Raw genomic sequence first — 16,422 nt, 5'->3', positions numbered from 1 at the left:
AATGTGGGCCAGTCCCAAACCCACCAAGATGATAGCGGAGTGTTAAGGAGCCCTAGAATGACTGAGATTTTCATGTTGCTGGACATGGGATCTCAAGGTTGGTGTACTGACCTTTGAGAATGAACTGAACTAACTACTATGGGCAGATGATGGCCAGAGGTATAATAAACTGAGTTAATCTCATTATTATTTGAGAAAAATATAAGAACTAAAACACTGGGTTTATTTTTTCAGATGGCTCAAATCTGAAATACACTTCTCAGTTAGTTTTGTTTTTAGTGGTTTAAACAACAAACATTGTCATACATATTTCAGAGGCCAAAAGTCCAAAATGAGTCTCAAGGTGTTGAAAGCTTTTTCTCTTCTGGCAATTATAATTTTATCAGGTATTTTTATTCTTATCCATAGTGTCTTCCTTTAATGGTGCTTATGGACCTCAACTGGTGGCATTTTTTTTCTTCAGGGAAATATGATTCAAGAAAATATGTTTAGAGTTAATGCACAATTCAAGAGAAGTAAATATCTTTCAGCTTGGGGCACAGCCACATGGCACTAGCGGTTAGGAAAGTTAGTGCTTAAAAATATTTTTTTGGAGGGACAGTAAGAGTTGGGGGATAATGGTTCTAAAAGTATGCAGTTGCTTTTACAAATTCTCAATAACCCTTCAAAACATTTTTTCCTTAATTAAAAATATCCTATTTGGTTCTAATGTGCCTCTCATAAAATATGAACTGGTCATATAAAATTAAAATTATGTAAATTAACTAAAAAGACACTTAAGAGGTTTGAGCTTTAAAATCAAGAGTGGCAATATCGCCGAAACCGGTTTGGCTCAATGGATAGAGCGTCGGCTTGGGGACTGAAAGGTCCCGGGTTCGATTCCGGTCAAGGGCATGTACCTTGGTTGCGGGCATATCCCCAGTAGGGGGTGTGCAAGAGGCAGCTGATCGATGACTCTCTCATCGATGTTTCTAACTCTCTATCTCTCTCCCTTCCTCTCTGTACAAAATCAATAAAATATATTTAAAAAAAAAAAAAAAAAAAGAGTGGCAATATCAAGATTATTTCCTCTGACTTGACTACAAGTGAACAGGACTATGTAATTATGAGAGAAAGGAAGAGAAATAAGCATGGTTAAAGACAGGCTTACCTGTGCTTTTGGATGTGTCTGTTGCGAGGAATGCTGAGATTGCTGTTTCTGCTGAAGCTGAGCAAGTTGCTGCCTTTGCATTTGAACTAGCTGCTGTTGATGTGTCTGAAACTGCTCTTCTGTGATACCCCCTGTTACTAATAAAGAACATTAATTTCAGAAGTATGTTTAAAAGTACTTTTAACAACATAAATAAAACACAAATTTATTCCACATTTAAGATGAAAAGCAATTATAAACCACAATATACATCATCAGCAAAGAATCCAATAAAAATGACAAATCTTTCAGCAAAAGTGGTTTATGCTAATATGCATGACCTTATATTAAAAGTTCCTATATTTTTTACTATATAACATATCCCTGATATGACAATTCTATCATTTATTCAGACTCATTATCTGTGATCACTCTTACTTCTCTACACTATGTTAACTACAATGAGAAAACTTTGATTAGTGCAAATAATATTAAGGCTAAGTTAAGTTATAACCATAATAAGAACACAGGACCATCTATAATAATGTAATTGGTTCTGATTGGTTTTCATCTATGACAATATGAAAATACCTTTTTTTAAAAAAAAATCACAAATCAGAGTGAAAGACAATGATGTTCATCTTACATAACCATTAACCAGCAGTTTTCAACCTCTTTCATCTCATGGCACACATAAACTAATTACTAAAAGTCTTTGGCACACCAAAAAATTACATTTTTTATTTTTTATTAATTTTTTTAATCTGACAAAAAAATAGGTATAATTTTGATTCATTTACACTGGACGGCTATTGTGTTGGCTGTTGCCATTTATTTATTTGACAATGTAAGGAAAAGAAGGTCAGTGGCCCTGACCAGTTAGATATTGCATGTTTTAAAATTCTTGCAGCACACTGGTTGAAAATCGCTGCCATAAACCACAGCCCAAGCCAATAGATTAGCTGTATAAAATAAGTTCTAGCTATAAAAATATGGGGTAGAAATCGGGGAGATATTCAGAAAATTAAAGATACAATGTTTCCTCAGATAGAACTGATTATGCTGTAACCAACTGTATTAAAAGTTAGTAATTTAAAATAAAAGCAAGGCATCTAAAACTTCTGTTGAAAAAATTAGCTAAGTAAAAGTAATATAAGAAATATTTTTCTCAAACAAATGTATACAAACTTTCATATTTAAGTAGCTCACTGATAAAATGATTTAGGACACAAAGCTATTTCCATAGCAGTTTCTATGTTATTCGAGTCAAGAAATATTAAATCACATCAGAATATATGTACTACTAGAATAATTTCGCTTTTTAAAAAAAGTTAATTTTGAGAGAGAGAGAGAGAGAGAGAAGGAAGGAGAGGAAAGGGGGGGGGGGGAGTGGAGAGAAAGATTCCTTGCTCCACTTATTTATGCATTCATTGGTTGTTTCTTGTATTTGTATGTGCCCTGACCAGGATCTAAATCTAATCTGCAACCTTGGCGTATCGGGACCATGCTGTAATCAGCAGTCACCAGCCTTTCAGACCTCAGGGATCACCGGTGGTCTGCAGCTGCTCTAATCAACTGGACTACCCAGCAGGGCTGCTCTATTTTTCTTTATTGCCTTCCTCTCCCCCAACTACTGTGTTTCCCCGAAAATAAGACATCCTCCGAAAATAAGACCTAGCGCATGGAAAGATAAGACATCACCTGAAAATAAGACCTAGCGCAACTTTGGGGGAAAAATTAATATAAGACACTGTCTTATTTTCAGGGAAACAAGGTACTTCTCTCAGTCAACAAGGATTTACTATCTATTTTGATGAAGAGTGCTGTATTGAGTTAGGCGTGACTATAGGAAAAAATAAATTAAGAAGAAGGTCCCTGCTATGATGTCCTATAGGGTGGTTGAGAAGAACAAATACTTATAAAAAAAATACCAACTAATAAATGTGTCAACCTGTGAATGCAATCAAGCAATCTAATCAATATAACCTAAAGAAGTTTACATAGGAGATAGACCCTTAACCTAGCTTACTTAACCAGTCCCCAAAGAATTCTGTATAGTAGGATCACAAATGGGAAAAAAATTTTATGGTTAATCAGATATATAATAAGTTATACATAGTATAGTCTATTTTGTATGAAAAGGGAGTTAGACATCAGAGATGAACAAAGCTTTAATAGGTCTTCATTACTATTCCAAATTATAACAATTAAAAAAAAATTCTCACCGGAGGATGTTTACTGATTTGAAAAGGTGGTGGTGGTGGTGGGGGGGGGGGGAGGGGGGGTAAGGAGGGAGGGAGGGAGGGGGAGAGAGAGAGAGAGAGAGAGAGAGAGAGAGAGAGAGAGAGAGATCTATCTCAACCAGTTGCCTCCCATATGTGCCACGAGGGTGTGGGGGATGGGGGCCTTGAACCCGAAACCTAGGTATGGTCCCTGACCAGGAATTGAACCCATGACCTTTTGGTTTATAGATCGATACTTCAACCAACTGAGCCTCACAGGCCAGGGCTTCCACAATTCTAATCACCATTAAAACATGTATTAGACAACGAGGGGAAAACAGTTCTTACACAGACAGCAATTTTATTTTCAGAAAATTAAAAAGCCTCGAGCTATGACAGTGCTCACTAAAATGTTAATATTACCTGTATTTTTGAAGTACACATTAGTTATCTTACTGAATTACCAACAAAATCAAATGTCTTTCTTTGCACTTATTAAATTCACTGCAAGTGTTCTATTTTTAAATGGAAAATAATAATTTTAATTCTAAGTGTACAATCTTCAAAATCAAATGAAAATATGAAGTATTCATGAATTTCCAGCTGTTTGAAAACCTTGGGAAAGATGAAAAATAGTTTATTAGATACAAAGGCAGGAAGGAAAATTTCACCCCCCAAAAATCTGTTTAGTCCTATATGTGTAAGGAGTGTAATCAACTAAAAAAAAAAAAAATTGACTTGGAATCTGGTGTTAACATGGTCCACTCCTCAAACCCAGTATTATGCTTGTCCAGAGCTAAGGATTATATTGTGGTAAAAAGCTGAGTCAGTGGTTAACTTTAAGTGAATAATAAACCAAACAAGGAATATACTTTTAGTGGCTATTTTAAAATTAAAGAGAAATGAGGATAAGTAACTTTTCTATTTCCAAAATATTTTAAGTCAGACCATCATAAAATCTTACTAATTCAGAATAAAGTATATACTAAATTAGTAGAAAGAAGAAAGTGTACTTTTTAAAATTAAAATAATTACTTTGGTTGGTAGTCCACGGCAAACATTGCTAATTATAGTATTGCTAATTATAGGAATTCAACTTGCTTTTATGAATAATCATTTGTATATACAAAAAAGGAATGCTGATAAAACTGCCCATTTTGGGGGCTATGTCTACTTATTGCTCTGTTGAGAGCCATTAGTTTGCTCAGGAACCCCATATTGTTTCCTAGATACACAGGATACAATGTATTCTCAGATGTATCTACAACCAAAGAGCAATCCAATTATTCAAATTAATGGTCATTGTTTCCCAATTTTTTAAACTTAAGCTGACTGATTCTCATTCCTGGTTCCATTACTGGTTGAGAATTTAATATAATATGCTTTAAATTTTACATTCATTGTTGTTTCTCCTCTCTCTCACCTCAAACTTAACATATTGATTCTTGTTACCTAGCATCTTCTTTACTATAAGGTGCTTGTAATTGAAACAAGCTGCAGTTCCTCATTCAGAATTTTCTAGAGCATTGTTAGTGTTATTGCAACTCTTTAGACAAAAACAGCAACGAGTACCATGACTCAAACAAAACAGTCTTTGTAACTGACTCACTTTCCTTTTGTTAGGGTGAATGGAAAATGGTAAGAAATGCATGGTTTTAGTGGCATAGACACAGGACTGAATTATTCTCAGGGTTGACTTACTGATTGGTGGAGGATGGTAATTTGAATGAAAGTACCTTCTCTACTAATTATTTTTCCTTTTAAAAATTACTGAAATACTTCCACAAGATATTTATTTCTTACAATAATTTTGAGTTATCAAGAGGTAAGCATTAATATAATAAGGACAAGGTCATACTATAGCATGAAGAAATCTGTTTAGGAATGAGATACAGGACAGGGGCCCAGAGCTTTGGTTCGGTGGTAGTGTCACAAAGGGAAAGAGGAATGTACAAAAGAGAAACCTTGTCTGCTTCTGTTGCTTAGGATCAACCCAAGTTCTTTCCTCTGGTTGCTCTGAAGTTGCTAGTTTAGAAGTGAAATTCATGCCAGTCATAAATCTGCCCTACCCAACGCCTCCAAATCCTACTGGTTTAAAAGTAACCACAAAGCTGAATGTTTTGTGAAGATGGCAGTATTTCACTATTCCAAGTCTCACCTTGGGAAGTGTTCCTTTCCCTAAGTAAAAAGTTATGCAAATCTCCCCGGGTAAACACATTCGAATAGGTAGATATTGCAGAATCTTCCCTTTTATGTAAATACTAGAGGCCTGGTGCACGAAATTCGTGCATTTGGGGGGGGGGGGCGCCCTCAGCCCAGCCTGTGCCCTATCAGTCCCGGTGCTGGGGGCCTTCAAAAAAATGTCCAACTGATGGCTTAGGCCTGCTCCTCAGCAGTTGGACATCCTGAGCGCTGCCGCAGAGGTTGGAGGCTCCCACCACTGCTGCTATGCTCACAGCTGAGAGCCCAGATTCTAGGTGAGCAGCACTCTCCTTACCCACCCCTCCATGGGAGCGTAATGACCACCAGGGGGCAGCAGCTGGAATGAGTGTCTGGCCCTGGTAGTCAATGTGCATCATAGCAGCCGGTTGTTCCATTGCTTGGTCAATTTGCATATTAGCCTTTTATTATATAGGATATTTTTATTGATTGCAGAGAGGAAAGGTGGGGGAGGGAAAGACAGAAATATCAGTAATCATCGATTGGCTGTCTCTTGAATGCGCCATACTGAGGATTGAGCTCACAACCTGGGCATGTGCCCTGACTGGGAATCGAACTGTGAGCTCCTGGTCCATAGGACAATGATCAACCACTGAGCTACACTGACTGGGCTATCTTAAAACTTTTATGCTTGCCAACATTTTCTGGCAATTTAAGAAAGGAAGAGAAACTGAAAAAAAAAAAAAAAAATCAGGAATTTCTCGTAAAACTATCCAAAATGTTAACGATTTTACAAATTGGTAATTTTCTGAGGATGGTCAAAAGGTTACTGGTACGTCCCCAGTAGGGGGTGTGCAAGAGGCAGCTGGTTGATGTTTCTTTCTTATCAATGTTTCTAGCTCTCTGTCTCTCTCCCTTCCTCTCTGTAAAAATCAATAAAAAAATATATTAAAAAAAAAAAAGGTTGCTGGTATCTACTACTCAGTATGCTAAGACAAATAAGGAAAGTTAATTTGCAACCATGCATTAGTCAAAACCAAGATTAAATGTAAATTAATCCAGCCTATATTTTCTTGAGGTCTGGATTTAAGAACAGCATATCAAAAGAATAGTTTAATAATGCTACACTTTTAAATGACTCAAAACTTTGTCATCTTTTTATATAAGGAATGCAATATCTGCCTGTAAACTTCTTGAAGGTAAGGATTATTGTTTTGTAAAACTTTGCAACTTTTAAACACTTAATATAGTGCTTTGCAAATATCCTAAATAATTATGTATGAAATAAGTAATCCTTGGTTGTTCACTTGCCATGTTCAACACAACCTACTTTTCCTTTCTCTGTCCTGATTCTATTCTTTGAGAATAATTTTTCAACAAGAAAACATATCCTTATTTTACTTAATAGTTATAAGACGTGCCTCTGCTTTAAAATGAAGTACTAGTTTTAGTTCTTCTAATACTTAGGACACACATTTCAATATTTATTCCTTTAAGTCCTTTATGTATGATACAAAAATAAGAATTGGAATATATTTAGGACATAGGGATTATGACTTGAAAAACATTAACTGGTTTATAAACAACACACTCACTAAAAGAAAATTCTTTGCAACTAGGCCTCAAGTTCAAGTTGTTTTTTAAGAACTAAGGAACATGCCGAAACTGGTTTGGCTCAGTGGATAGAGTGTTGGTCTGCAGACTGAAAGGTCCCGGGTTTGATTCCGATCAAGGGTATGTACATTGGTTGCAGGCACATCCCCGGTGGGGGGTGTGCAGGAGGCAGCTGGTCGATGTTTCTCTCTCATCGACATTTCTAGCTCTCTATCCCTCTCCCTTCCTGTCTGTCTGTGGAAAATCAATAAAATATATCTTTAAAAAATTTACAAAACCCTTTAAAAAAACAGGAACTAAGGAACCTGTGATACAAATAAATATTACTTCCAAGTGTATCATATTTCTTTTTCTGATTAAATCTTTTATTTGCTGGATTTGCCTTCTGTGAAACAGAAGATTCAGTACTTATAATTTGTCTAGCTCATTGATACCCTGCCAGGAACAAACATGGTCAGGTGTCAGTCTTGGTACTCTTAAACACACATGCTCTCAAGACCAAGGTAACTAAGAATAAGCAGAAGGCAAAAGTGTTAAAGGCACATAGACTAAAAGAAACCACGTATAGGAGGATTGAATCCTTTTGTATGCATCCATCAAATATCAAAATACAACCTACATCCTTTGCTTTAGGCAGATGAAGGAATTTCTATCAATACTTATTGAAGTGAATCTGCTTAAAATTATCTAACCAGAACTGAGAAAACTAGAAGCCTAGTACAAGAATTCATGCATGGGTGGCGTCTGGCCAGCCTGGCACCAATCAGGGCAGATTGGGGCTGGGCCTGTCAGGAGGAGGAGATGGCAGGGAGTTGACCAGTTGGCCCATCCCCATTGGGGCCCAATTAGGTCTGGGATGGCTGGGGGAAAGGGCTGTTGGTGATTGGACAGTGGGCTCCACCTTGAATGGGGTGAGCAGGTGCCCATCAGGGGCCAGTGGCCTGGGGGAGGGGCCATGGGTAGTTGGCCAGTTGGCCCTGCCCCTGATTGAGATTGGGGGACGATCTGGGGTGGGGCCAGTCGGGGCGCTGCATGTGATTGGCCGAATGGCCCTGCCCCCTATTTCAGGGGGGGGGGGGGATCAGTGGCAGGGCCAGCTGGGGGCCGATCAGGGTGGTAGGGGCCCATAAGGGACAAGGCCAGCCGGGGGAGGGGCTGCAGGAAGTTGGCCAACTGGCTCCGTCCCCTATTGAGGTGGGGTGACAATCAAGGATGGGGCGGACCAGGGGGAGGGGCTGTGGGCTGATCAGGGTGGTGGGGGCCCACTGGGGATGTGTCTGGCCAGGGGGCGGGGCTTCAGAAGGTTGGCTGGCCAGCCCTGCCCTTTACTGGGGTGGGGAGGGGGTGTGATCATGGGCGGGCCAGCAGGCCTTTCGTGGTGAAGCTGACTGATCGGGGGTGGGGCTGGCGAGGGCGTTGGGGGAAGAGAGGGAGCATTTGGCCAGCTGCCCCCCTCTTGATTGGGGTGGGAGAGTACCATCAGGGGCAGGTCGGCAGGGGGGAGGACATGGGAGGTTGGCTGAATGGCCCCATCCCCTGATTGAACCGGTTCACTGGCCACAGGGGGCATCATAGCAACTGGTCGTTATGGTTGCTGGCTTTATATATATCTGGTACAAATGGATACTTAAAACTGCCACAGCTCTGTGATTATTTGTAAAAATGCTGTTAAAACACCTGTTTCATTATGCATTTATATATCTATGCCTACTATTTTGGAATGAAAGAAATTTGTTAAAAACAAACAAAAAGCCTTGTGACTTTTATGACTAGAGGATCACACTTAGCAGAGAAGGAAAACTTCAAATAAAATCCTTTAGTAGTAAAAATATATTTTAAGAGTTCAATTAAAAAACAGATTCTACTGTAGCTTAAATAGTATTATGTTGAGAATACTAAAAAAGGTAAGACAGGAAATATTACACAGATCTTTTTTTTCCAATGGTAGGAGAAAGGCAAAAATAAAAATCTTATTATCTATGATGTTATAATTTTTTAACTCTTGTGATTTAACACTGAACACCATAAATGTCTGTAGATGCAAGCAATAGACCTTCCCTAAACATCACACTCGTCTGTTAAAAAAACAACACACTTTTCCCTAAGTGGCAGCTCTGAACAATTTAAAAATAATTTTTCATGAGAACTTTCAGTTGAAAATATTCAAGCACACCCAAATTGTAATATATTTATTTTTATAATATTCACTGCAAATTGATTTTTTAAATTAAATTCAAAATGATGCGGCGCTTGGGAATGGTTTCCATTTTGGATGCCTGGCAGTTAACTTTAAATTCCCTGAGGAGTGTTTATTATCTTATCCAATAAAAGAGTAATATGCAAATTGACCATCACACCACCCACAAGCCACGCCCACCAATCAACCAGAGCGAGTATGCAAATTAACACTAACCAAGATGGCTACAGCCACAGAGAGCAGGAGGGAGGCTTGGGTTTCTCTGGCAATGGAAGAAGACAAGCTTTCCCCCTGCCCTTGCCAGCCTAGTACTCCACTCAAGGGTACAAAGTCTCAATTATAGAAGGTAAATAAATCCAAACAGAAAATGGCGGCAGTCAGGGAGCAAGCAGGAGGCTTGGCTTCACTCCAGGCTACAAAGTTTCAATTGTAGAAGGTAAATAAATTCCAGATACCAAGGCCTCCACTTGGGTCGCGTGGCTGGCCTGCAAACCACCACAGGCCCCTCGCCCAGGCCGCCCCCACCCCAAGGGAACCCCTACTCTGATCCAGGACACCCTTTAGGGCAAACCAGCTGGCCCCCACTTGTGCACCAGGCCTCTATCCTAATAAAAGAGTAATATGCAGATTGACCATCACTCCAACACACAAGATGGCTGCCCCCATGTGGTCAAAGATCCTGCCCCAATGTGGACACAAGAAGGTCAGCAGGGGAGGGTAATTGAGAGGGACCAGGCCTGCAAGGGAGGGAAGTTGTGGGTGATTAGGCAAGCAAGGGAGGGCAGTTGGGAGGCACCATGTCTGAAAGAGAGGGCAGTTGGGGGTAGTCAACCCTGCAGGTGTGACCAGGCCAGGAGAAGGGACGGCGGGGGCAAACAGGCTGGCACGGGAGCAGTTAGACAGCAATCAGGTTGGCATGGGAGTGGTTAGGGGGTGATCAGGCTGGCAGGCAGAAGTGGTTAGGGGAAATCAGAAAGGCAGGCAGGCGAGCAGATTGGAGAGGGTGCAGACTGGGCTGAGGAACACCATCCTTGCACCCCGTCCCTCCTCCCCCCGTGCACGTGTTTTGTGCACCGGGCCTCTAGTCCTATATAATAAGAGGTAATATACATATTGACTATCACTCCAACATACAAGATGGCCACCACAAGATGGCCGTCAGGGGAGGGCAGTTAGGGGTGACTGGGTCAGCAGAGGAGAGCTGTTGGGGGTGATTGGACCTACAGGGAAGGGGAGTTGGGGGGGGGAGGGGGACTCAGGCCTGCTGGGGAGGACAAATGGGGGTGACCAGTGCTGGCAAGGGAGGGAAGTTGGGGGTGATTGGGCCTGCAGGTGAGGGCAGTTGGGGGGCACCAGTCCAGCAGGGGAGGACATTTAGCGGCAACTAGGCCTGTAGGGGAGGGCAGTTGGTGGTGATCAGGTCAGCAGGGGAGGGCATGTAGGGGTGACCAGGCTGGCAAGGGAGGGGAGTAAGGAGTCACCGGGCCAGTTGGGGAGGACAGTTAGGGGTGACCAGGTTGGCAGGAGAGAACAGTTAGGGGTAACTAGGCTGGCAGGGGAGGGCAGTTAGGGATAATTGGGCCAGCTGGGGAGCAGTTAGGCGTTGATCAGGCTGGCAGGAGAGTGGTTAGGGGGTGATCAGGCAGAAGCAGTTAGGGGCAATCAGACATGCAGGCAAGCATTTGAGATCCAGCAGTCCGGGATTATAAGAGGGATGTCCGACTGTCCATTTAAGCCCCTCCTCCCCGTGCACAAAATTCGTGTACCAGACCTCTAGCTATTACTAGAAGCCTGATGCACAAAGACTTGTGCAAGAATGGGCCTTCCTCTCCCTGGCTGCCAGCACCGCCTCTTTCTTTGGCCCCAGAGTCGCCTTCCCGCCTTCCCATCTGCCCAGAGGACCGGAGCAGTTGGGGTGGTGTGGAATGCCTGAGTCGTCGCTATGGCGACAATGCAAGCGTCCCGCCCTGCCCCTAGCTGCTCGGCACCTGTGTATGCAAATTAACCCAGACTCACTCCTGACTGGCTGGTGGGTGTCGTGAAGGTACGGTCAATTAGCATGTTACTCTTTCATTAGGGTAGATAACACTTAAATGCCTTTTTGTGCTAATGTATGGTAGTATCATAAAATTCTAAAGCTGATTATGAAATTATTTAAGTTACATTAAGTTTTTTTCTGGATTAATACATTTAGAGTATTGATGATACAATAATATGCAACAAGTGAATATATTTTGGAAAAGAGTCAAGTCAGATAGATCAAAAGTGGATTGGACTGTATAGAAGAAAAGCTGCAAGTATGTTCAAGCTGCGAAGAAATAAATTAAAATCTTTTTTTTATTTGGTATATACATTGGTAAAGTAGAAACACATTCTATGGTCAAATCTAATTATAAATCCTTATATTGACGGGCTTTTTAAACTCCCTTTTTGGCAAAAATTATTTTGAACAATTTTGGGGATAGGAATTCCTGTTCAGTTCAATAATTTGAACAATGTCTTGGAGTTGGCTGAAAAAAAGATCTGACCTATATTCATCAACTTCCTACTATCTTTAGATTTCTGACAATCTTGTCACCTCAAAATCACATTAGGTATTTATCCATTTCAGCTTCAAAAGCTCATTAAACATCACAGACTTATGAAGTTTATGTAACAGGATGCCATTTTCCTTACCTAAATTCATTCAGGAGAATATTAACCAATTAATTTGGAGAAATGATATCCCAACTTCTAATCATTCAAACAAATTCATTTTCCCATTACAACTTTTAAACACATAAATATTTCTATTTCAGTTTGAAAATAAGCAGTTTACTAACTAAAAGACCGAACATTATTGAGAACAAATTTCAAGCTAAAATGATTCAAAAATCACTTTAAATAAGTTTAACATAATTTTGCATACTAAAATACACCATCCAGGAACTAATTTAGAAATCTTTATCTATAAGAGAAAAAAAGGATATCACCAGTATAAGTCAAGTCACACCTATATTGTTTCTGGATATCATGAATCATTTGCAATGCATTTGTTATAAGGATGTTTATAAATTATACATACTTGCATAAAGAGAAGCTATCCACAGAGGGAAACAAATCAAAATTACACTTTTGATTCTCTAGATATTATACATTATTTACAATGTACATGTCATAAAAATATTAAATTATTCAGAGCACAATGTTTCTTAAAATAAAAAAACTTTCAAATCTCAATTAGAAAGTTAAGTTACCAGATAAAAGTAATAACTCTTCATAGAAAGCCTCTTAAAATATCATTTTACACACACAAAAAAAGCTTTCAATGGTACTCTTGAGGAGCAATGGCTATTTTTAAGGACAATTAAAACTTAAAAGTAAACATTTTCTTTAACCAAAGCGGACAGCATTGTGCAGTGATGATATGGTTGCAGCTTACAATCACTTTGCCCATAGGAATCCCTATGCATTCTGCTTCCACAGTCACCACTGCAGGCCCACACACTCAGATAACTCAATAGTTTTACAGGTATCAGGATATTTTGGTTAAAATGTCAACCACAATAATTAGGTTTAATTTCTTAGGATGGAAGGAAATGTGGTAGATTAAGATAAAATTGCAGTTCTCAGTGGGATTATGAAAATAACCTTCAAAATTTACCATGTAAGTTTACGAAGTATATAATGAAATTTAAGGGGAAAAAACCAGCAGGATATACCTTTAATAAAGTGACAGCTTACCTGATATGCCATTCTTGCTGGTGTTCAATAAAGCTACAGATGCTGCAGAAACTCTTTTATTGTTCACAGTCTGCCCTGGTTTTCTTGAGGTACATTCTTCACTATCACTGTCCTGTACATTTAGTAGCCTTGGCTGGAAACACTGTAGTCGACATGATCTGATATTGCTTAATATTTCAGAAAGGGACAGTCTATTTTCACAATGTTTACTGGAAGCATTGGTCCGAGAGAAATTAGAAGAAAAGTCTATAGTTTGGGAAGAGCTTGAAAAACCATTCAGCATTTCAGGATCTATCTGTTTCAGGACTGGGTCATATTCCGTGGATATTCGGTCCATTATGACCCTGGAAAACAATATAAAACCAATATTATATGGAAGAACTTAACATTTTCCTATAAGTTTTCTTATATCTTATAAACAAAATCCATGTCAAAACAAATAGTTTACCTTCCACCTCTGCCAATTCGCCTCCTTGCAAATCCTATACATCTTCTTGGGACTGTGAGTGTTGTAAGGCAATGCCTATATCTCAACTTATCCAGATCTGCCAATTCTGAATTTTCAAATGAATGGTTAACTTGGTCCAAACGAGGCTACAAAGGAAGGAAAAACAAATGAAAACTCATGGAGTAAATCTGAAATGATAAAAAGCTAAACCATGATAAAAATAAAGTAATTACAGCATTAGGAAAACAATTAAATTTAGATATTCAGAAATTTAAAAATTCAAATTGAATTTAGTTTACAAATATAAACACATTTAAGGTATATTTTAAAAAGAAATAAATCTTTAAAGAATAAGATGGCTTTTAACATTTATGTAAAAAAGTAAAGATGGTGAAGTTAGTAATAAGCATCTATTGAGATAAACCAGAAGAAATTTTTTTGGACCCAAAATTACACTTTTTAAGCATGCATAGGTCAAGTTGACACTTTCTCTTTACTTTTAAGAACATATTAGTCCATTTCTTTATCTTCTCATCCCCTTTATTATTCTATTTTTCTGTGTTTTAGCACTTCTGCCCCTTTAATATTTTCCTTCTCTCATTAGCATAATTAGTAAACAATTCCCTACCTCTTCTACATTAAACACACACACCCTGCCCAGCCAGGTGTGGCTCAGCAGTTGAGTGTCAATCCAGGAACCATGAGGTCACCGATGCCTGGTCAGGGCATATGCCCAGTGTGGGGAGTGCAGGAGGCAGCCAATCAATGATTCTCTCTCATCACTGATGTTGCTATCTCTCTCTTCCTATCCCTTCCTTTCCAAAATCAATAAAAATATATTTAAACAACAACAACAACACACACACCCTGAAAAGGCTATATGACAAACGATGTCCACAAGCCATATATGAAAGGCATCCTTATAACTATATAGTTATATTTTATCTGAAAACCCAAACATTTGGGAGCGAGGCCTGTTCTTTGATATAATGCTACACCAAAACTAGACTTAATAGCACAAAATAATTTCTAAGTGTGTAAAATAGTTATGAATATAATGATTAGATAAAATTTAAAAATGGTTCTTTATGTTTGATACTTACTGGACATGTAGGTACAAGATGGCTTGTCTAACAATAAATTCTAATAAATACTTGGCAGTCATCAAAGGTTCAATTAGATATTCTGGGATTACCTAACTATAGCAATAACACTGAGTAATTTTCATTAACTGCTGAGCTATAGCTACACTGAAAGCCCAAAGTGAAACTAGATTTCTAAAATATGAGTCATCAATTTTCAAGTGAAGAATTCTGATATCTTTTGAAAGAACTCAGTACCTTTGAGCACTTGCACAGGATGTATTAAATAAAAAATGCTGAAGGATTTCCAATTTCTAGATCAAGACTAAGTCACCTTGACAAGAGTTACCTGCTAATTCCAGTTCACAAAAACATGACAAAAAATAAAGTTCTTACAGCATAATACTGGCATCCTGCTCGCCTCCTGAAAGCACAGGGACCATCAGGATCATTTTCTTCTTCAGGTTCTGATACGGGGGACGGTACCTGAAAAACGAGGATTGAGGCATTCTACTTAGGAGTTATCAAAAGTCAATAGATAAACCTTTGTAATGGTCTAAAATTAGAATCTGGTCATAAATAGTAAATCACTCCTATATTAACTTGCAAATTTTTGAACCTCACAAATCCCTCTCTTCCTCTTTTGAGAAGGAAAATGTTTTCTCCACATTTATTTCCAAACTGTGGTAATTACCACTAAGCAGGGACATCCAGGGGAGCAAGGCATTTGTTTGAGGTTACAATATAGCTCCACCAGCCCTGTGGAGGATACAGAAATAGAAAGCTAGGGCAGATTCATCTCCTGCAGAACCAAGCCCCAAACCTGAAACTTGAGAGGAAATCCCAAATGTGAATTTTACACTTTGTTTCCTTTGCCAATCATCTACCTCTTCTAAAATGCACATAGAAAGTATCACAGTCTTAGACATTCTTTGCATAAAGCATCCCCTTTCTTCCCAAGGAGTGGACTTTAGGATTTGGTCTGAGCTATAGGAAGAGAGAGCCACTTTAGGAAAACCAGAAGCATGATCAAGAAGAGACAGGAGTTTCAGTTCTGCTCTACTGCGAACCAGTGGATAAGTATGATTAAAACATTTGTTCTCTTAAGTCTTCTTTTTTTCCTTGTTTATTAGACAAAGAAAAAGCATATGATTATTTTATTGATTTTTTACCAATAAAATCCTGATTTGCAAGAGCAATATTTTAAATAGCTTAATGATGTCCAACTGTAGGTAAATACTTACTTTAGCAATATGGGGATACCATTATAAAAATGACAGGGTTGTCAAAAGACCTTGTACAAGGACACAGAGAAACCTAAAAGTTTCAAAATACAATTTTCATGTGATTACGGGAGCTGCGGACTATGTGAATAAACATGAGAATTCGAACAGAAGTGAAGATACCTTAATGTTTGAGGAATGTATGACTAGTATGTTGAGTGTGCCCTATTATCAGGATGGACAGAGCGATGCTAGCAATAAGGTCACAGTATCACATGGTATCATTCTTAAAGGGACTGTATAGCAAAACAAATTCTCATATGTACCATCAGTATAGGCCAATATATATCTATATCTCTCACATTCTGATTTAAAATTCTTTAATTATTTCCCAATAGTATAGGATAGAGGCCATTTGCTATCTGGATAGTACTCCAGGCACCATTTTGTTCACTCTTTCTTTTCTTCTGTGTTTTATGCTCTAGCAATGCCAAATTGCAAACAGTGCTCTCTAGTATGCTATTTTCTCTACCTACAACCCTTCCCTACACTTTCTATCTGAAAATCTACTATTTGTTAGGACATTATTTCCCTCAGTCTTTCAAAAGGTCATTTAATTAATGT

The 16,422-nt window shown here is 38.8% G+C and overlaps 1 protein-coding gene across 2 annotated transcripts in view; it reads right to left on the bottom strand.

The window, feature by feature from the left end:
• EPC2 (enhancer of polycomb homolog 2) overlaps positions 1-16,422 on the bottom strand; it is a 107,143-nt gene that overhangs the window by 5,887 nt on the left and 84,834 nt on the right. For both annotated transcript variants that reach the window (XM_084893036.1, XM_084893037.1), the window contains 4 exons: positions 14,972-15,061; positions 13,494-13,639; positions 13,046-13,389; positions 1,151-1,287 (listed from right to left, as the gene is read on the bottom strand). In XM_084893036.1, coding sequence (XP_084749162.1) covers positions 1,151-1,287; positions 13,046-13,389; positions 13,494-13,639; positions 14,972-15,061 — 717 coding nt within the window. The remainder of the gene's footprint in view (positions 1-1,150; positions 1,288-13,045; positions 13,390-13,493; positions 13,640-14,971; positions 15,062-16,422) is intronic.

Source organism: Pipistrellus hanaki (assembly GCF_964339955.1).
Source record: "Pipistrellus hanaki genome assembly, chromosome: 8".
Lineage (NCBI taxonomy): Eukaryota > Metazoa > Chordata > Mammalia > Chiroptera > Vespertilionidae > Pipistrellus > Pipistrellus hanaki.
This window is presented reverse-complemented; position numbering and strand designations above follow the sequence as displayed.